A 21,292-nucleotide genomic window follows, 5' to 3' on the forward strand; every position below is an offset into this window, starting at 1 on the left:
AAATTTCTTTTTCCCCTTCCCTTTTTTGCTTTTACTTTACTGGAGGGTTGGGATGGCGAAGTCTTTGGAGAGCCGCATCCCCGGTGCTGACTCCCCCCAAAATAATAATTTTTGGTCACCTAGTGGGGGTATTTGGCCATTCTGGGGCGCGGGGGAGACCTTGGAGCGACCCCTTACCCCTCTCTGATGGAGGGAAGGGAGGTCCTTTCCTCTGCGCGGGCAGCAACAGGTGTGCGCAAAGGAAGCCCAACTGTTGCTCCCGCGTGCCATTGTCTCCAGTCCTCCCAGACACGCTCTCCTTGGGTCTCTGGTTGAATCTTTTGCACATGGCTCGGTGCCAACGCCTTTGTTCCCTTCTGTGGCTTATGTGTGTAACTTTAAACACTTCCTGACAGTTTGCCTTGTTTGGCCAAAGCCTTTTTCAAAACAGGCCGTCTATGCAAAACTCAATCTAGCGGTTGCTTTTTACAAGTCAGAGGGAAAGACTGTTAAAAAAAAAAAAAAAGGGAGCAAATACACCAGTACAGAAGAAAGGGGAGGGGAGGGGAGAAAGGAACCAAGGCCTCTTTCCTCAAGAAAACTGGCCTCTTCCTTAGGGTCAATTGGGTGGCGGGGGGTGGGGAATGTTATGAATGACAACCCTTGTATGGTAGTGATATAAACATAAGATCTGCAAGGTTGGACAGAGCAAGGGCTATCTAGTGCAGCACTGTGGCTGGTCAGATGCTTCTGAGAAACTCAAAAGTGGAGGATGCAAATGATGGTGTGGGGGGCGGCGGGTTGGTTGTCTGTCCTCTACATTAGATGGTACTCAAACATAGACTGGCACTGTGCAGGGAGGTTCCATTTAGCCACCATGGCCATGGAGAGGTCTGCCCTCCCTGAATTTGTGCAGACTTTCCCCCCACTCTCCCCACAAGCCAACAAAGGCAATCACCACTTTTTGCACTTGCAAATCCCATAAACAAATTCATATCCCTGTGAAAACTGATTTGAGTTTGACACATAGCTAAGTGAACACCTCTCCCCTGCCCCAGGTTTCTAACACTGAGGGAGAGAGAGAGAGAGAGAAATCTCCTTTTCACTCTCAAACCCATAGTTCTACAAATCTCATGTTTTCCATTTTTCACCCACCCACTAAAGAGTCCATAAAAGACAGCAACACTTTACCCACCTACCTGTGAATGAGCCCCACTTAACAAATGGGGCAGCAACAGAACAGCAGTAGAACCAAAGGCTTTCCGGAAAAGAAGTCTTCAGTCCCCAGCAAAACACAGGCAAAGAGGGGCTTCCTCTAAGCTTTTGGTTAGTGAGTTCTGTGAGCTGAGTTCCACCACAGAGAAAATATGCATTCTCCCACATTGCCACCAAATGTGTCTCAGAGTTTATTTATTTGCGGACAAATATCATGCCCTTTCTGTGCGCTGCTCTGGTTTCGCCAGAAGCAGCTTAGTCATGCTGGCCACATGACCTGGAAAAACTGTCTGTGGACAAACGCCGGCTCCCTCGGCCTATAGAGCAAGATGAGTGTGCAACCCCAGAGTTATTCGCGACTGGACTTAACTGTCAGGGGTCCTTTACCTTTATCTTTTTATCATGCCCTTTCTCTGCCATGGAACCCAAGGCATTGTCTGTAAAGTCCCCAGGTACTGACCTGATCTACAGCTGCTTAACTTCAGCAGTGAAAGAGGTTGATCACCATGGATTTAGCCTGGAAACTGGTCTAAGCTATGCTGAGTGCGGAGGTGCTGGAAGGAGAAATATAACATTAAAGAAAGGCAAGGCAACTTGTTATTATCTATCAGTATTTACTTATGTATAGGGCAGTCAAGACCCCCTTTGCTCCATGCTGGGGGTTGAGTTGGGTGTGGGTGTCCCTCTGTCCAGCCCTGTTGGCCTCTGTCAGTCATCACCTCCACTAGTATGGAGTCCCTCCTTCCACTTGCCCAATAGGCAGGGAGAATGACTGCCAGGAGAATCCCTACCACCTGCTAGCAGAAAACCCTGAAATGTAGCTTTCTGGGGAGCAGAACTGAGCTGGCCAGAGACCCGAGCTCTCATGATGACACTGGTTCTGATTCAGGCCCAGTCACCCCATGAGCTGCAGGCTGGTGCAGTAATCTGCCTCCCCCCTCCCCATGTGTGGCACTGCCATTCTCTAATGCCCCGGGTGGGCTGGGTGAGGGGAGCTGGGATTACTCCCATACTAAGAGGTTTTGGTTCTGCCTCCCTAAGAGTCTTGAAGTGGGCTACAAAATTTAAAATAATAAAATCTCAATGCAATAAAATAAAATAAACGCAGCTGAAAGATAGGGATTAAATAAATCAGATACTGGAACTATGCACCAGCTGAGTACATAAATAAGTTTTAAGGAAGGCTGTTTCCTTTGTAGTTTATAGCTAGCTGGGCATCGATGCCAGCCAGAAAATACAAACTGGAATCAAGAACTAGGGCTTCCCTTTCTTAAACCTTTCCAGATTCTTCCTTTTAAAACAACTTTTTACACAGTATAGAAACCACTTTTGCCTGCTGGGTGCTCCAAGTTACAGAACACATGATGGGCACAGGACTGCACTGGGTTCAAATATCCCAGAGGACTGAAGAGACACAGAAGTTGGTGAAAGTGGCAATTTTTTTCCATTGGAATAGTACCTGACATTGGTCAAAGAACAAGCAAGCCTTTAAATGATGCACAACTCGTAACGGAGACTCATTCTCCAACAGACAGTGCATAGTGGAGAATGAGTCTCCGTTACGAGTTGTGCATCATTTAAAGGCTTGCTTGTTCTTTGACCAATGTCAGGTACTATTCCAATGAATAGTTACTCATAAGCAAGCCGAGATGCCTGCATTGCAGGGGGTTGGACTAGATGACCCTTGGGTCCCTTCCAGCTCTACAATTCTATACCCCACTGAATTTACTGTAGTAGCCTTAGGGAGTTTCCCTCTACTTGCACATAGCTTTGCTTTAGCACTCTGCATAGAAACAGAGGCACCGTTACAAGAGACCACTGGTGGCAGAGCTGACTTCTGATGTAGCGAGTAAAATGTTGGAATACTTGGGAGAAGCCGCATTTGGGGTATTATGTGGAGTGTGTGAAATGTCCTGTTCCCTTGCAGCAGGAGAATTGCAGCAAAAAACCAAAAGCAATGGAGACAAGAGAGCTCTCCTTTTGAGGCTAGTTAATTAACTATTAAGGGATGCGGGTGGTGCTGTGGTCTAAATTACAGAGCCTTGGGCTTGCCAATCAGAAGATTGGTGGTTCGAATCCCCGAGACAAGGTGAGCTCCCATTGCTCGGTCCCAGCTCCTGCCAACCTACCAGTTTGAAAGCACGAAGTGCAAGTAGATAAATAGGTACCGCTCCGGCGGGAAGGTAAATGGCGTTTCCGTGTGCTGCTCTGGTTCACCAGAAGCGGCTTAGTCATACTGGCTACATGACCCAGAAGCTGTACGCCAGCCCCCTCGGCCAATAAATCGAGATGAGCGCCGCAACCCCAGAGTCGTCCGCGACTGGACCTAACATTCAGGGGTCCCTTTACCTTTAATTGACTATTAGCAGTGCTACAGCTAGTTGTTTCTGTGCCTGGGAAAGGACGGCTACACCAGTTGCTAGAGAACTTGTGTGCCTCCAGATGTTATTGGACAACTCCTGACCAGTGACCACAAGTTGCCTGGGGCTTATGAGAGTGTGAAACAATACCCTAGGACCATGGGCTCCCTAACACCCTCCCAGAACTGACACCATAGAAATGACCTATACGGGTGCTTTAAACCAAAGTTCTCAACTAAACACGGGAAGCTGCCTTTAACTGATAAGTTGATTCGTCTGGCTTGTTACTGGTCAACCTTGGCCGACAACTCTCAGGAGTTTCAGATGGGAGCATTTCCCCCAGCCCTACCTAGAGCCGCCACGAATTGAACCAGAGACCTTACGCATGCAAAACATACGCTCTGCTACTGCGTTGTAGCCCTTCGTTATATAGGGATCTCAGATTAACTGCCCTTACTCAAAAGCTACTGTGCAGAACACCTGCTGTCTGCTGCTGTCCAATGGCTCATGGGTCTGTCTTTCTCCTTCCCCGTGTGCAGTATTCAGAGGCTCTAGGTGCAGGGGCAATGAGAACCTGCAATTGTGCCATTCTGCTTGGCTAGCTGCTTTCACTAAGCTGACATCTAGTTTGAATCTGCCTTCTGCAATTTTCTTTTCTTTTTTTAAATCAGCACCTCAAATGCTGAAAAATCTCATATCATGCTTTTGTTGGAGGGATGGTCCGAAAATGTAGCTATGTTGAGTAGAAATTAGTTTCAGACTAGGACCCGAGTTCAAATTTCCACTAAATCTTTCGGCTCGCTTGAGCTAGTAAACTCTTTCTCAGCTTCACCTATTTCACAGGGTGGCTGCAAAGAAGAAGGAGAGATGACTTTAGATGTGTTTTTGCAAGCAACGTTGCGGGCAGAGAATAGGTTTAAAAAGATTTTCCCCAAGCTTTGTTTCCTTTTTAGTTTCTAAGTGGCTTTTCTTTCTCAAAACAGACAAAATACTCAGAGGACCACAGGTTAGCCCCCCCTGGGGCTACTGCCTTCATGGGCTTCCCAGACTAGATATTAGTTCTGGAAACGGGGATGCTGTACTCAAGGAATTCCTTAGTTTGCAGGATGCATTTTCTACTGCGCATAAACCCGCTTGTAGCCCCTCTAAGAATCCACCTTAATTGCTGCACGTGCAAAGCAATCCTACACCCATCCACTTACTTGGGAGTAAGCCCCACTCAATTCAGTGGGCCTTACTTCCGAGTAGATACGTCTAGGATTGCGCAGCATGGGAGGAAAGATTCTAGAGTCCAAAGACCTCTTCTTGGCTAACGCATAAAAACCGAAGGTTAACATGCCATTAAATAAATACGTAAAAATATACCAAACTGTACCGAAAAGAAAAGCGGCGCGTGTGTTTTAGGAGTTTATTTGAAGAAGTTTTGCTGCCATTCTCCTTTTGAACCCCCGCCCCCCCATCAAGGCGGCAGCTCTATCAGTGCTTGGCAATCTTGCGCTTCTGCTTGCGCGCCCGCGCGCACACGCACCTTGCCGTGAAGCGTCTCTATTGCGGGGGAGCTGCTGCTGCTGCTGCTGCTGAGGAGGCGACAGGGGCATCTCCCCCCCCCCAAGGTCTTTGTTGGGCCGCCAGCTGTGCAAGGGGCTCGCGTGGCTCAGCCCGGAGGCGCCTCTCTGATTGGCCTCTTGCGGGCGGTAACGAGACAGGCACGCTCCGAGCCGGCCTGATAAGATAAAGCGTGCCAAGCTGGACGCGCTTTGGCAAGGTGGCGGGGGTGAACCGGACGGGGGGGGGGCGGGGAGGAGAGGGAGGAGAGGACGGGACCGGACAGAGAAAGCACCACACGCTGCCCAGATCAGGAAACCTTGCATTGTCTCTGCGCCCTATATATAGGGGCCCCCGAGGCAGTCGTGTGCCCGACCTGCAGCCTCCACTCTCCTGCCGTCGGGGAAGGCGCTATCCTTGCCTCGCGCTCCAGGTTGGGCTGCTCCCAAAGCGAGATCGTCGCCTCTGGCTCAGGTAAGAAGATTCCCCCTGTGGATTATGCGGAGCTGAATGCCTCTCATTGGAGAGGCGCCGGGAGCCGTCGATGATCTGGGCAGAGAGGTCAAGGCGCTTTGCATATGCCCAGAGGCTTCCTCTCCTCGTGCAGTCCTCTTCTTCTTAAGAGCTGCAAACTGGTTCGGGGGCTTAAAGAGCAGCTTATTTCTCCCAAGGGGGTGCAAAAAAAGAAGAAGTTGGTACTTGCCCATCGATTAATTATTTCAATGCCTTGCGTGAAGGCACATTTAAGTTCTTCTCCCACAAAGCATCGAAGCTGCAGCACCCAAGGGTACCTTCCCTTTAGATTCCCGGGATCCCTGCTTGCAGCGCACCCACTTTCTCAACCCATTTCCCCAGGAAAGGGTCGCCCCCGTGGATGCGCCACCGCGCACCCACAACCCTGCGCCATCTCCCCGGGTGCCTCCTTGCCACTAACGTGGCCCCCTCGCCCGGCTCTCTCCGCTTGCCTTGCAGGATGTCTCCCAAGACGGCCTCCTCTTCGCCAGCCTCGACCACCAGCGAGGGGGAGTCGCCCTCGTCAGGTATCTCCGACGACGACGCCTCCTTCGCCTCGTCTTCCCCTTTGCTGGGCGCCGGCGGCAGCCTGCCTTCGTCTCCCAGCCCCTGCCTGCTCCTGGTCGAGGTGGGCGCGCGGGCGGCGCGCGGCGGCCCGGCGAAAGGGCGTCGGGGCCGAGGGCCCGGCAAGGGCGAGGGGCTGGGCCCCAGCAAGGCCAAGCGGAGCCGGCGCATGAAGGCCAACGACCGCGAGCGCAACCGGATGCACAACCTGAACTCGGCGCTGGACGCGCTGCGAGGCGTCCTGCCCACCTTCCCCGACGACGCCAAGCTGACCAAGATCGAGACGCTGCGCTTCGCGCACAACTACATCTGGGCGCTCACCGAGACCCTCCGCCTGGCCGACCAGAATCTGGCCGGCGCGGGGCCGGGCCCCGAGGTGGGCCCCGCTTTCCAGCAGCTGGGCGCCGGCTGCGACAGCCTGGCTGCCTGGCCCGCTTGCTGCCAGTGGGACGCCGCCTCGCTGGACTCGCCCGGCTCGCAAGAGGGCAGCCTCAGCCCCACGGACTCCTTCCAGGCGCCCCCCGGCGGGGGCCCTCTCCGACTCAGGCGCCCCCCGGAGCGCGCGGTCTTCCCGGACTTCGTCTGAGCTGCCTAGTCTTGCCCGAGATCCCCTCCTCGACGGACTTCGTGCGCGCATGAACTGGGCTCTCCGACCAAGCGGGAGAGGAGAACGCTCTCCCTTCCACTAGATTCGCCTCAGCCTTTACCTTAAGAGGGAGAGCTCCCTCCACTTGGTCTGTGCAATTTTCCTGACAACGCCCCCCACCCCCCACCCCTATTTTTTTGGAGAAGCCAAGACAGGGCTGGGAAGAAAATAAGACATGGTAGCCCTCAGAGCTAGGGATCGGGACCCTGGAGCCTCCGAGATGTGGTTGAACTACAACTCCCATCATTCCTGAGCATTGGCTCCGCTGGGTGAATATGATGGAAGCTGAAATGCGACCGCGTCCGGAGGCACCAGGAGGACTCCCCTCTCTGCGCCAGAGACTTTCCAGATGGGGTGGTTTTCTCATCCGGAGACTCTGCAGCGGTCATATGCAGTGGCCTTGCCCCAGTTAGCATAAAACGTTAAGGGAGAACTTGCGTTTTCTCTAGGGCTCAAATGAAAGTACTGAATTGGGGTGGAGAGGAATGCCCCCCCCCCAGCCTCCATAAGCATAAAATCTGGGTGTAACTCAAAGTCACCCTTTGGAGAGTTGCTCATGACATCACTAGGCAGCTAATTCATACTGTACTTAAATAATAATAATAATAATCTGTAATGGGTTAACTGCACCCTATTGTAACAACACAGCAAGGTGCGCTCACTTAGTGTGGAATTCCAGCAAGGATACTCACCCCCTTTCCCCGTGCAGCAATGTCTTACCATTTCATGCCAACTTTTGCATCTCTTCCAATCTCTCCCCCCCCCCCCCATTTAGTTCTGGGTCCTAAAAGGAGAACACCTACTGATTCCGACCTTTTATGTTTGTTCTGGTGGGATTGCCCTGTATTGGAGGTAGTGTGGACAGCGGGCTAAATCAAAACACAGGGCCATAAGCGCAAGCACAACTGTTCTCCACTGAAACCAATAGGACGTAAGGTGCTTCACTAGGCTGCATTCCCCACTGCCCCAAGCCCCAAATATCTCCATACTGAATGCAGTTGCTTAGAAACTGCTGCTTTCAGGGGGACCTTGCTTGGACATAGGAGCTCAGCCTTTTGCTTCTGGGAGGATGAATCTGGAATACTATCCAGTACAACTCCAGATTGATTGAAAATCTCTGTGAGCATGTCTTGAAGAGAGGGTATACCTGCTCTTTTAAGCCACCCTCAAATCACTCACGGGGGGGGGCGATACATATTCAAGAGCACTTAATATATAGATTAGTTGCCCTTCGCTTTGAACCACCCTGTGGTTGAGTGGTTGTGGCTGTAATCCTATGCCTTATTCCCTGGGAGGAACACAATGGGACTTACTTCTGGGTCAACATGTATAGAATCAGCCTCTGAGAGTGGGATGTATGGGCTTTCCTTACCCAGTTTTCAATACGCGCTAAGGGTGGCATAATTTATGACAGAGCGTACGTTCTAAGAAAACAAGAGAAACAGTGGTGAGCATAAAACCTAGAGTGGTAGTTGCTCTGGGTGAATCAAGCAGCATGCAAAGGTGTGAACTTGTGTGTGTGTGTGTGTGTGTGTGTGAATGCAACTTGCACAGGCAGGTAAAATCTGTGTGGGGTTTGAAGGGGGGAGGTCAACGTAACCTTAAAGGGGATGTCACTCAGTGACAGATGGTCCAATTGGCATTTTCACTACAAGCCTTAACCCCTGGGAAACCACTCTCAGAGGAAACAGCCCTGGGTGGGATGGCCGGCTCTGCCATTAGACAGAATGAGGCAGCTGGCCAGGGCTGTGGGGGCACAGTGGCAGCAGGTCCCTTTTGAGATTCCCATGCTGTTCCCCTCTATTGGAGGACAGAGCTTTGCACATCACCCAAGCAGCTCTGTACATTCCCCCAAGCTAGCCCACAACAGCCCTTCGCTGTGGCACTGTCCTGCCACGAGTGTTGAAGTAAGATTCAGCAGTCAGTCTGACTGGCATCTGCCCATGGAATCTTATCCTTTGCCAGCAAAGCCAGCAGCAGACGGACCGGTGGCCCACCTCAGCATACAGCAGCAGCTTCCCATGCCCATACACTCCTCTAAGAAAGAGAAACAGCAAACTTATTTGCAATTAAAATTGAATTGAAAGCAGAGGGATTCACTGTGACAGTCCCTCTGAAGCGAGGACTTTCTCTACATGGGGAAGTGTGCATGTGTGTGAGGGGGGCAGAGAGAGAGAGTGTGTGAACATGTATGTGCTAAGTACACATGCATTTAATAAAAAGTCTCTGCCTTTTGGTACATTTCAGACTAAGACTGAAATACTATACCCACTTACCTGGGAGAAAGCAGCATGGAATCCAGTGGGATTTCCTTCTGAGTAGACATTTACGGAATAGCACTGCAAGCTCCTATTTTCCTGTAAAATGGTACCATGCGCGTAAGAAGCATTGATCCCTTCTTTTTGTACTGAAGATAATAATTTATAATAATTTCTCACTGTTTTGTATTTATTGATTATATTTCAGAACAAATTTATGAATATATGAATATATTATATATACAGTATATATGTTTGGTACCGAAGATTATATTATATACATGTTGCGGAGTTACAATGGGGAGAATTAAAATGACTTTGCTGGTGGTGGGAATTAAATTTTCTTTGGGAAAAAAATATGGAAGTGGTCTCCTTTCAAACTTGATAAACACAGAGAACTTTCCAAATGCACATGCAAATGATAAGGATCCACCAATCGTCCTGAGGGCACCTTCACATGCAATTTAACACTGGAACATTCTGCCAGCAAATCCCAAAAGGAGCAATCACAGTTTAGCACTTACTAAATGGAAGATACAACATCCACAGTAGGTCTGTTCTGCACCTGATGGCAAATGTAATTTTTTAAAGGAGAGCAAAGCCACTGATGATGTGGCCAAAGGATAAACTATAAAGTTATTGCTGCACAGATCCATAAACACAACATGACAAATACGTGTGTATCCATATTTTTGTCATATCAGAACAATCTTGTTTGTTTTAGCACCTGTTTTCCCCATTTCCATTTTTTTAAACCAGCTATGAAAACTTGAAATTTTGTACTTTTTGTATGTAGAGGCACTCTCATAATCTGAGACTCTAAGATGTTGTTTACTTAGCTTGCGTGCAAAACTGGCACTGAGTGGCTCAGTTGGTTAGAGCATGGTGCTGATAATGCCAAGGTCACAGGTTTGATTCCTGTGTGGGTCGACTGCATATTCCTGCATTACAGGGGGTTGGACTAGATGATCCTCAGGGTCCCTTCCACCTCTACAGTTATATAGTATCAGAAGAATCGTTATTTGCATCAGCCACTAGCCATAGCAATAAAATAAAATAATAAAATAAAATAAACTGAAGATAGAGGTAAAAACTTAACTATACAAAATACACTCCGGAGGTTTACATCAATAATCAAATAATAGATCTTATTTTAATCACCCCTGCTAATTTATTTTTGCAGTTTTTGCTGTCACCTGATTATCTTGATCTGTTAGAAGAAAGGACACAGTAGCAATGGTTGAGCAACCCGGCATGGACAGTAGTAGAGGGATAATAACCTCACTCCTCAAATCTTTATAAAGAGTGCAAGCCAGAAGCAAATGAGCCACTGATTCAATACAGTGGTACCTCGGGTTAAGAACTTAATTCATTCCAGAGGTCCGTTCTTAAGCTGAAACTGTTCTTAACCTGAGACACCACTTTAGCTAATGGGGCCTCCCACTGCCGCCATGCCGCCACCATGCAATTTCTGTTCTCATCCTGAAGCAAAGTTCTTAACCCGAGGTACTATTTCTGGGTTAGCGGAGTATGTAACCTGAAGTGTCTGTAACCCGAGGTACCACTGTACTGCCATCTCCACATGGACATAACAATTTTTCCAGTGGAATTTTAAAAAATCAACCCTCAAGTACAGCTGAAGGCAGCCTTTTAAATCTTGCTTAAGTGAAAGCGCGTCTGTATTTTAGAATTGTTAAATTTTGCAAATAGGGTGCCAATGTGTCAAAATGACTAGGTGGAAAATAATCATACCATGGACAAAATTTCCTTATCTTGACCACATTATTCTGTCGCTCAATATCATATAAGCACAGTCTGATTAAATTGTTTGCTTTACTGAAGCCTGGTGTTAATAACTGTTGTGGTGGTAAACCAGAAAAGTAAAGCTTTTTTGGGTTGACAATTTTAGTCCAAGCGCTCTCATGACAATCTTGCAATACTAAGGGCAGTAGATCAGTGGGGTTTTAATTTAGCCAAAACCAATAATTAAATGTCCTACACCAAGTCTGTAATTCAACGGAGGGGAGATTAGCCTCCAGGCATAATGAAGCAATTGGAACACGGGATGAAACAGGGAAAAAAATGCCTTAGGAACTTAGATTGAACAGTTTCTGTAGATCCAAGGTGAGTGTCTGTCCAGATCTGAGCCCTGTATAATAACTGTGCTGGGGGTTTAGCTTTAAACACTTCAAGTGCTGTTGGTATGTGATTGGCACCTTTTGGATGGAAAAAGCATGTCAGAATTTTGGCGCTTTGAGACGCTTCTTCCTTTGCATATTTCTGATGTGCTCCCTATGAACCTATTGACTGAAAAGTAAGGCTGAGGTGTTTAAAGACTTTAACTTGTTCGATCAACTGATTTTCCATATGCAATCTATGGGCCCTATAGTTTCTTGAAAACAAAATGATTTTAGTTTTCTTGTCATTCACAGCCAGCTGTTCTCTTTGGCAGTATCCTGAGAATGCCCTCATAAATCTTTTTAGGCCCATTTTTGTCTGAGATAGAAGTACCGCATCATCTACGTATAGTAATATAGAGATGACTTTTGTGGCCAATTTAGGGGCATGATACTCTGGGGATGTTAAACTCTGAACAGTATCCTTTATATATAAATTAAATAGAATGGGAGCTGGGATACAACCTTGTTTAACTCCCTTTGTGGCTGGTATGGATCCTGTGAGCTGCCCATTTGTAGAGCAACACACTTTCAGCACAGTGTTTTTATATAAACATTTACTAGAGTTATATATATATGTCTAATTCCTTGTCCCTCTCATCCAGAGATGGGTGAGTTGCTGGCAGATTCAGAAGTCTACAGGACTGGAAACCATTCACTTCTGTTCTCTCTGCCCAGTGGCTTCCAGCCCACTGAATTCTAGCTTCCATCACATCAATGGCCATTTGACCATAGCTTTCAATGTAATTTGAAGAACACCCAGAGAAACCTACAGCCCTGCAAGATTGGGTGGCCTTTTAGGAGAACTACCCAGTGGCTGCAGTTCTGGCAATATATCTGCACATTCCTCTCTTCCTCCAAGAAACACAGTCACCCATTTGTTGGTGCTCCTCAGCGCACAAGCAAACAGCCTCCTGGCTCTACAAAAGCTTCCCAGTTTATTTCAAAAGTGATATATGGCCCCTATCAAAACCCGGATGAAGGTTAACTAGCAAACACACAGATGAAGGAAGGTGTTGTTTCATTCCTGGGGTTTTGACTGAGTAGCCTGAGATTAATGCGTAATTGGTGGTGTTTTTGCAGAGCTCGGAGGAAGAGCAACGCTTGCACCTGGAGCTGCAGGTGGAGCTGGTTATAGGCAGCAAAGGAGGCCCAGCCACTGACGTTTCACAAAAGCCTCTCCAGTGCACCAAAGCTCTCCCAATGTGGGGGGCATGGCTGATATTTCAAGTGGATAATAGTTGTTGTATAAGGTTGCCTCTTGGCGTTTCCCATGGGACCCCAGGAAGCTGGCAAGAAGTGTGCTGCAGACAGTGAACACTGGAACTCCGAGGTGTCCTGCTTCTATTCTGTCTCCGCCGTTGGACACAGTATGCCTTTGGCTGCCAGTTTCTGGGAATCAGAAGTGGGGAAGCTGCTGTTGTGCTCCCATAGGCATCTGGTTGTCCACTGTGAGAACTGGGTGTTGGACTAGATAGGCCATTGGCCTGACCCATCAAGGCTTTTCTTATATTCTTATGCTGGCGGAAGACAACTAGAGACTGGGGCACTGCATGGCACATGCTGGTATCTGAAAGTCCTGGGTATTTTTTAAAAAACAACCAAGCCAGAGAAATTTCCCTTTTCAACTACAGTCATACTGTATCTTGGTTCTCCAACGCCTTGTGACATGAATGTTTTGGCTCCCAAACGCCACAAACCCAGAAGTGAATATTCCAGTTTGTGAACGATTTTTGGAAGCCAAACGTCCGACGTGGCTTCCATGGCTTCCGATTGAGTGCAGGAAGCTCCTGCAGCCAATTAGAAGCCATGCCTTGGTTTTCGGAAGTCGAACAGACTTCTGGAACAGATTCCATTTGAGAACCAAGGTACAACTGTATGGGCAATTGAAGACAGGAATTATATTTTAAAAGTTGGGGTGTGGGGATAGATTCTCAGATCAAAATTTCCACGCTCAAATGTAATAGTAATAACAGTCCATAGACTTCTAATTTGATGCCTCCTGCAGCATCTCCAGTCATGGGTGCTGTTGCATTTAAGATTTTAACAGACCAAACTAAAACCTAAGCATGAAAGTGTTAAAATTGGCAAGATGATTCTGAATTTTATTGCCTTAAAAAATCATCAAAATATAAGCCTCAATTGTTTCCCAATAGAACTCTAAATGTACTAACCTTGGCTAGGATGCCCCCTAATTTCAAAAAAGCAAATTTCACAGTCGACACAGTGGGAGGCAGCGACACTCCTGAGCACCATGAAGGCCACTGGAGGGGAGAGTGATCATGTGCTCAAAATGCTACTTGTGGGTTTCCCACAGGCATCTGGTTGGCCACTGTGTGAATGGGATGTTGGACTCGATGAGCCATTGGCCTGATCCAATGGGACTCTTCTTACGTTTGCTGAATTGGTGGGAGATTTCATTCCAATTTTCTAGAGCTAAACAGCTTGGTGGGTGTTGGTTCTTAAGTACAAGTTGGATCAAGGTCTAAGCTTCAGGGGAAGAGTGGGGTGTGGAAACAACCAAACATTATGTGTCGCTGTGCATAGAATGGAGTGGGCAATTATGGCCCTTAAAGCCATTCTATTTGGCCTTCAGCACTCTCCCAAGGGCTACACTCCTTCCTTAGCCATACCACCACTTGTCAGGCCATACCAATCACCAGACATGCTTGTACCCTCCTTGAATTTTTCTGTCTGTCTGGACTGTGTCTGTGAACTCTGATCATGCCTTTTGCTTCCCTGGATGGAGGTAGAGAATTTTTCTGTCTGTCTGGACTGTGTCTGTGAACTCTGATCATGCCTTTTGCTTCCCTGGATGGAGGTAGAGAACAGTACATGAGTTTTCATGGAAACTAGCCTACTGTACCAAGTTAACATTGACATTTATTGCTCTGCCTCCTTTTGCCTCTGATCTTGCCTGAATGGCCTGGCCCATTTCACCACCTAAGGTGGAATGCGAAGGTGCAGCCCCCTCCCTCTGCTGCCACCCTTCCACCGTTGTCTGTCTCAGGAGACAATGGAGGAGGGCGTCTTCAGGGGTGAAGTCAAACTGTTAGAAGTTGCAGCGCCTGCTGTGGCTGTAGAGTCTGATACGGGAGAGGCATGCTTTGTTGTAGTCGGGGCGGGTAAAGGCTTATGGTTGTGCTGCTGCAGATTACACCATGATATTTCTTCTGTCTGCGCTCCTCCCAGCGGTCATTCCTCCTCTGGTCACTGCTGTGGATACACAACCTGTCTGTCTGTCTCCAGGCACTGTGGTGGTCTGCAAGGGATTTCCACACAATGGGGTTGATGTTGCCAGCCTTCATGTCATGTTTACAGACATCTTTGTAATGCAGAGTTGGTCTGCCATGGGCCTGGTGGCTGAAGCCCTGTAGAGCACACTTCTCCACCAAAGCTTTGCTTATCGGGGTCGTGCAGCTGAGGCTTCTGCATTCTGCTGAGATCTCGCAAGAGGTCCACAAGATCTCACCGGAACCTGGAACCTGCATTCCTTACCCTTCTTGCTTCCCCGGCACTTGCTTCTTCCACCACGGAAGAAGTGAGAAGTGGAAGTAGTGACGAGATGTTGTGTGAAGCCACCGCTGCCCCTTCTCCTCTGGCAGCAGGGACCCACCGGATTCTGCCACTTGAGGCAGCTGCCTCAATCCGCTTCATGGACAGGCTGGCCCTGAATCCTAGTATGTGACCCTCTGATGGATGCCTAGCATGGAATGCAGCTCTCACACTGAAAAAGATTCCCCATCCCTGCTACAGATTATGACATCAGGGAGGGCCATTCTTAGCTGTCTGGAGAGAATGACATTATCGGGAAGCCGGCCTAAGAATTAGGTAGCTTACTGAAGGCCAGAGTTGCATGTGGCTTCAATACACCTTTTCGCATCACAGTCTGGTGCATGTTGTCGAGCTTTGAGTGGGTTGTGTATAGAGAGTTGGTCTCTCTAAAATATAACTTGGGTAGCATACAGTTTGCTTTCACTCAAAGTACAGGATAATTTTGCAAGGCCAATCCAAGGGATTGTCTTACTGCTCTCTTTTTCTGCAGAATCATCTCCATTTTATCCAGGGATTTTTTGAAAAAGGGAAATTGCTGCCTGCATTGCAGAGATTTCCCCCTTCTCCATCCGAGAGGCTTTGTCTGGGTTAAAGAATGCCCAGCCTAAAACCCATGAATCTTGGAGCTTCCCCCCTCCTTCTTCACCCTGTCCTCCTCCTCCTCCTCCTCCTCCTCCTTTTTCACCACCACCACCACCACCTCCTCCTCCCCAGACTCAGTTTGCAGGAGGTAGATTTATGGTGCCTCCTTTTTCTCTCCATTCTCCCACTGCCTCTTTTGCAATGCAGCCCATTAACAAAGGGAGGCTTCTGGGCCAAAAGGCGATTGTCATGCTAACTGATGTCAGCAGGGGCCCATTTGCCAGCCAGCAAAGAGAGGCTATTGAAGCAATTTGTAGAACAAAAGAAATTTGGTTATTGGGGGACAAAAGCACATGCACTTCGCTCCCTCCCTCCACCAACCCTGCTCCAGAAGAAAAGGCAATGCTTGCAAAACAACAGCCCAAGCTGGGATCTCTGCAGGCCTGGGATTGTTGTGGACCCTCCGCTTGGAATGACTTTCACTTCTCAGCTCAGAGCATTGATTCTCCCTGCCCTGAGGGTCACGTTAAATGAGGTGCCCTGCTTCCGAGGGTGGCCAGGGTGACTTTCTGCCCATCCTCTTAATCTGATGTGTGCAGGAGACGGTGGGCCTCAGCCTCTGAAGTCAGGAATTCAGCCAAAACTTAATGAAGAGATAGACGCTTTATGGGAGGAGATGTAGGACTCGGACTCCGTAAACCCAGACTCACTAACTCGCCTGAATGGGTGGCATTTGCTTCCACGCACTGCGATTGGTCGGTCATTTGGGGAAAACAGCTCAGAAAAGAGAGGGTTGGACCCTATGCTTTGGCAAGGCTTGTCCCTGCCCCCCATTCTCAGTTTCTATCTGAATGGCATCCTGACCCCTACACACATTTACTGAGAAATACATTCCATTGAGCTCAATGGAACACATTTCCAAGTAAGTACTTTGGCACTGGGGCTTTTTGATAAAGGCTATTTAATTAATGAATGGATCCAGCAATGCCTGGTGACCTGAAAAAAGGTGAGTCATAGGGTCACCGGTCATTAACCCACCTGCACATACCCTAAAACGTCCTTCTCCCCAGCTTTATAGATGCTTGTCAGCTCCTGCCAAATCCTTAGATTCTTTTTATTGTGTTCTCTTGCACCCCTCCTTTCCTAATCCCAAATCTTCTTTCTTTCCTGAGCACCTAGACTATGGTCTAGGGTGGCCTCTAAATCTTACTCGCTCCCCCCAAAACAAAATCCTTTTAGGCTGCAATCCTTTACACACTTGCCTAATAGTAAGCCATGTTGAATACAGTAGGATTTGCTTCTGAGTGCATAGGATTCAAATATGCATAGGATTGCACTGCTAAGAGTTTATTTCATTTGTACCTTTTCCTCTAAGGACCTTCAGGTGGTATATGCTGTTCTTCAAACTCCCATTTTATCCACACCACTACCTAGAGATGTAAGAAGCACAGGAACACCAAAATACTATGCTGTCCACCTAGCCCAGTGTTGTCTACTACTATGACCAAAGGGGCTCTGAGACAGAGCTCTTTTCTGTCAACTGCTGCCAGATCCTTTTTTTGAACAAACTGGAGATGGCAGTTGGCTCTCACCTGCACTCAGCTCTCACCTGTGGCTGCTAGAAGCTGTCAGCATGCGACAGCAGCCACACCCCAGGAATGGCTTTGACTGGCTAGCTAAACCAGGTGGGGGTAGTCAATGGGTGTAAAACCCTCGGTGAGTCTGGGACTTCCCCTGCATGTGAAGACAGGCTCCAGTGGGTGGAGTGGATGAGTGGATGAGACCAATAATGGGTCCAATGGCCAAGAAGGCATTTTCTGCACATGTTGTAGAGGTAAGTGAGAGGTAAATGGAGCTCATAAACTTAGGAAGGTAGGCCATCTAGGAGAAGGAAAATTCTGACCCAAGACCTCCGCTGCCTTGCAGAACATCTTTGGGAGAATAAAAGTCTAAGGAGTAAACCCTGCACAAATCTGGAGTAGAGTCCGTAAGACAGTTGGGTGGTACCCTGTGCACCGTCTTCTGGCAACTCCTGCAGCCAAACATTACCCCTTCTTCCTAAACATAATTCAATATTCAGTTTTAGTTAGATATAAGTTTCTATACCATTCTCACTATAATCTAAGGAATTATTTAGTTGTTGCTGCTGCTGCTGTAGCAGCAGCATTTTGAATAGCATCTGTGCCTTGATGCCTGCCACATTCCTGCTGCTTAATATGCTTCCTCCTCCTCCTCTCTCTCTCTCTTTGGCTTGCCACAACAGTAAAGCACCAATCACCTAAAAATATGAACTATTAGTAAAGAGGCTAAGGCAGGAGTGGCCAGTGTGGTGCACTTCTGATGTTATTCAGGGACAATGGGTCCAACAACCTCTAGAGGGTGCCATGTTGACAACCCTGGGGCATCTTTACCCAACACTGGATTATAGAGGGTTCATGCGGGGCACAAAGGAAGCATCAATATGAGAGATTTTTTTATCTCGAAATTGAGTTTAGATATCTGGTGGTGATTTTGAACTGTCTGCACCTTCTGCCATGCTATTTGTTGAGAGATGCCATATTTTGCTTGTGTCTTGTTATGCCAGCAAGTCACCTGCCATCTCACCAATTCTAGGATACTTATATAAGCTTCAAATCTGGTGGAAAGAAGTGCTCCCTCCCCACATCTTCCAGCGTCTCGCCGCAAAGCCCTTTCCTTCTCCTTTAGCAAAGAACCTCCAGCCAATTATTTTGGCAATGAGCAAAGCAAATGAAACAGAGCGGGTGCATTGCCTGCACATTGCTTTGGCCCCTGAGCTTAGTACCAGCTTCTCTGTCGTTAAGGAACACCACAAGTTTGTGTGGTGCTGGGAGAATCTCTCTGCCAAAGAATGCCAAGTGTATAAAGACCAATTTGTGGAGCAAAGGCCGTTAGAAGGGAAGGGAAGCCACTGGCCATGGTGCTGAAATATGAGAGCCACAGCAAGGAGCTTTCACAAACTACACCAGACTGCTGTGGATGTGTCAAGCCAGTGCCACCAGCTGCCCTCCCAGTTTCTTCAGCCACTAGCTGGTTATGCTTGTTTGTAATGACCTAAACCAGAGGTTTTCAACATTTTTGAGCCCATAGCTCCCTTGACCAGCTACATTCTTTCTGTGGCACCCCATTTGGGGGGCGGGGGCTCAGGAGCCCAGTTATGTCACCCCTTGCCTGCAGTGATTTTTGAGCACCCTACCTTGTGGAGTGTTCCCTCAGCCTCCTCTCCTCTCCCTGGGAGTCTTCTGGGCAGCAGCAGCAGCAGCTGCCCCTGGTCTCCGAGCTACCCCCCTGCCCCAAAGAGAGGTGCCTCTTCACACTACTCCACAGGGGCTTGGAAGCACCCCCTGGGAAGCACCTCCTGGTCAGCACCTGAGGCACCATTTGCCTGGGGAGCTTGTAGCCAGGGCTGCTGCAACAAACAGCTGTTCAAGCCTTAGGGTGGCAGAGAAGCAAAAGGGCATCAGAGGAAGGAGGGAAAAGAAAGAGGGACAATGTTGCCTGCGGCACCCATAACCATCTTTCAAGGCACCCCAGGGTGCCATGGTGCACTGGTTGAAAACCACTGAAAACAGTTGTTGCTCAGTGTTCATCTGTAATCTGTGTCACCTTTTCCTTTTGGGCACCACAAACCCAAGCTCTGCCAGCCACCAGCTACTGATTGTAATATATGAAGCTGTTCTAAGCATACCTGTTTAACATGGGGTGCATTGATTATTATACAGGGTTAATATCTACTCCTTGCTCCCTCAACTGTTGATGTTTTATTGAAGCTGTGAAGCTAAATTCAGGTGAAATAGACTTTTGTGTGTGAAATACTATGCATCTGGGCACCTGCTAGGTGGGGAAAGTGGCTCATCAATTCATTTGTGTTTCACATCCCTTGTCAAGCAGAAAAGAGATTTATGCTGGGGTGGGATCTCCCCACCCCCACAAACCTATGGGGTCTTTAGCACCAGCTATAAAACCCCTGGGCTGTCCATCACACCTACCTCACCTCCAGCTAGTTCTGTTCCCATCTGTTCCATCTATATCCCACATATAGGATATAAACTTCCAAGAGATGCTATGGTTCTAGCTCCTAAACTGTATGGAAACAGAAAATATCTGAATCAGGGATTGGGAACCAGGGATGTAGCTCTATCTTTCTCACCATGAGCCCTGATCAGGCTGGCTAGGCCTGGAGAGACTTGGAGTACAACCACCTCTGAAGGCCACAGGTTCCCCACTTCTGTAGCCTGCACATTCTGTTGTTATCTGTGGGGACCATGATGCAGCTTGCAAAAGGATGGAAGTTCATCCTAAGACCAAAACAATGGTTTGCTAGAGTGTGAAACTGGTTTAATGGAAAATGTAACCTACTGTCGTCATCAAAATAAAATACCGCCCCCCTCAAAATCATAGATACTTTAGGCAAATAATTATCCTTTTGAGTAAAAGAAAACGGGGCCATAAAGAATGGAATCTAGCAAGATGTAGATATTGCAGAGCTCAGAAAAGTTGTTAGTAAGTTGTTTTTAAAAAGAAACAACTTTAAAGCTAGTTCTTTAAACGTATTCACTTAAGTGGGTTTTACGGCACTGCAGCCTCCTTTTTGAGCCTTGCTCTGTATACTGTGGGGAAATTTACAACTTTTAGAGAAGCGGATAATGTTTTAGGGTTTTGAATGCATCTCCCAACCCCCACCACTTTGCTTCCACATTATTCGGTTAATCATTGCTTGAACTGGTTGCTATGGTTTTGGCAAGCCCATGGAGACTTTATAATGAAGACTGAAAGACTCTTCCATTTATCTCTGCTCAATGTTTAGCACATGATGGTTTCATTTCTGTTCACCAGGCAGCTCCAAAGCCATCATTACAACCAAGGTTTCTTTTTGCCCTTTTCAATGTCTAATGAAGTGGTGACCAATTGGAACACTTCCATTTCTGTGGGTGTACAGAATACTGCATCCATGCAACACTTTAAAAATTACACAGCAGCTTGTTTCGAAAGAAAGAACAAAAGGAAATTCAGAAAATAGCAAACCCTTGTCAAAATTGATTTAAAAAAGAAAATAAAACCTCTTGTACCCAATGCAGCTAAAATTACTTGAGTCTAAGTGCCATTGCCTTTTATGGGATTTAGTCATGGCCAACTTTAGCTGGGACCAGAGTCAGCCTATATGATTGATCTCTGTTATATCTATTCGGACCAGGATCTAGAGCAGGCATGGAGAACCTATGGTCTTCCTAATGCCATTGAGCTCCAAGCCACATCTGTGGGATATTTACAATGCAGTCAAACCAACAACGCATGTTTTCTAGATAGGCACATGATAGAAGCTGACACTCACAGAGTTTTCTTGTATATTTGCTAGAGAGAACTCTGTGAGAGACAGCCCCACTGTGCCCTAACAGGGGGAGGGCATAGTCATATATATTGTCCTTACCTGCCTGGGCACATCCTCTTTCTTCTCTTACTCCTACACCTTCATCGTCAAGCCAGAAATGTGAGAACAATCTGCATGTCTGAGCTCCAATGCTCAGACACCATCTTAAGTTAGATTTAAGCATGCCTATGTAACTGAATTACCATTTGAAGCCGGCCTTAACAAAGCTGCTGTATCTGTCATTCTGCAGCAGTGAGTCAATGTTCTTTTTACCTTTCACAAGACTGTTTGTGTGATTATTGTTTGAAGGGGGAGGAAAGGGGGAAATACCAGGAGAATCCATTCTGCCTTAAAGCATCCTGGATTACTTAAGCTAAAAGGCTAAAAACAAATAGCTAATAAATGTATCCTCTCCTGGCATCTGTACACATCCCTACACCATCAGCCCCAGCCAATATGGCCACTTTTTTAAAAAAATAATATTTATTAAGAGTTTAAAGATTACAAAAAGG

At 47.6% G+C, this 21,292-nt stretch overlaps 1 protein-coding gene across 1 annotated transcript; it reads left to right on the top strand.

The window, feature by feature from the left end:
• Window positions 1–5,907: 5,907 nt before the first annotated feature.
• Window positions 5,908–6,815, top strand: NEUROG3 (neurogenin 3). The gene has a single exon (XM_079976202.1). The coding sequence runs from the start codon at window positions 5,974–5,976 to the stop codon at window positions 6,760–6,762; it is 789 nt and encodes a 262-aa protein (XP_079832328.1). The 5' UTR covers window positions 5,908–5,973; the 3' UTR covers window positions 6,763–6,815.
• The last annotated feature ends 14,477 nt before the right edge of the window (window positions 6,816–21,292 follow it).

This window comes from Podarcis cretensis (genome assembly GCF_951804945.1).
Source record: "Podarcis cretensis genome assembly, chromosome: 5".
Taxonomy (NCBI): domain Eukaryota; kingdom Metazoa; phylum Chordata; class Lepidosauria; order Squamata; family Lacertidae; genus Podarcis; species Podarcis cretensis.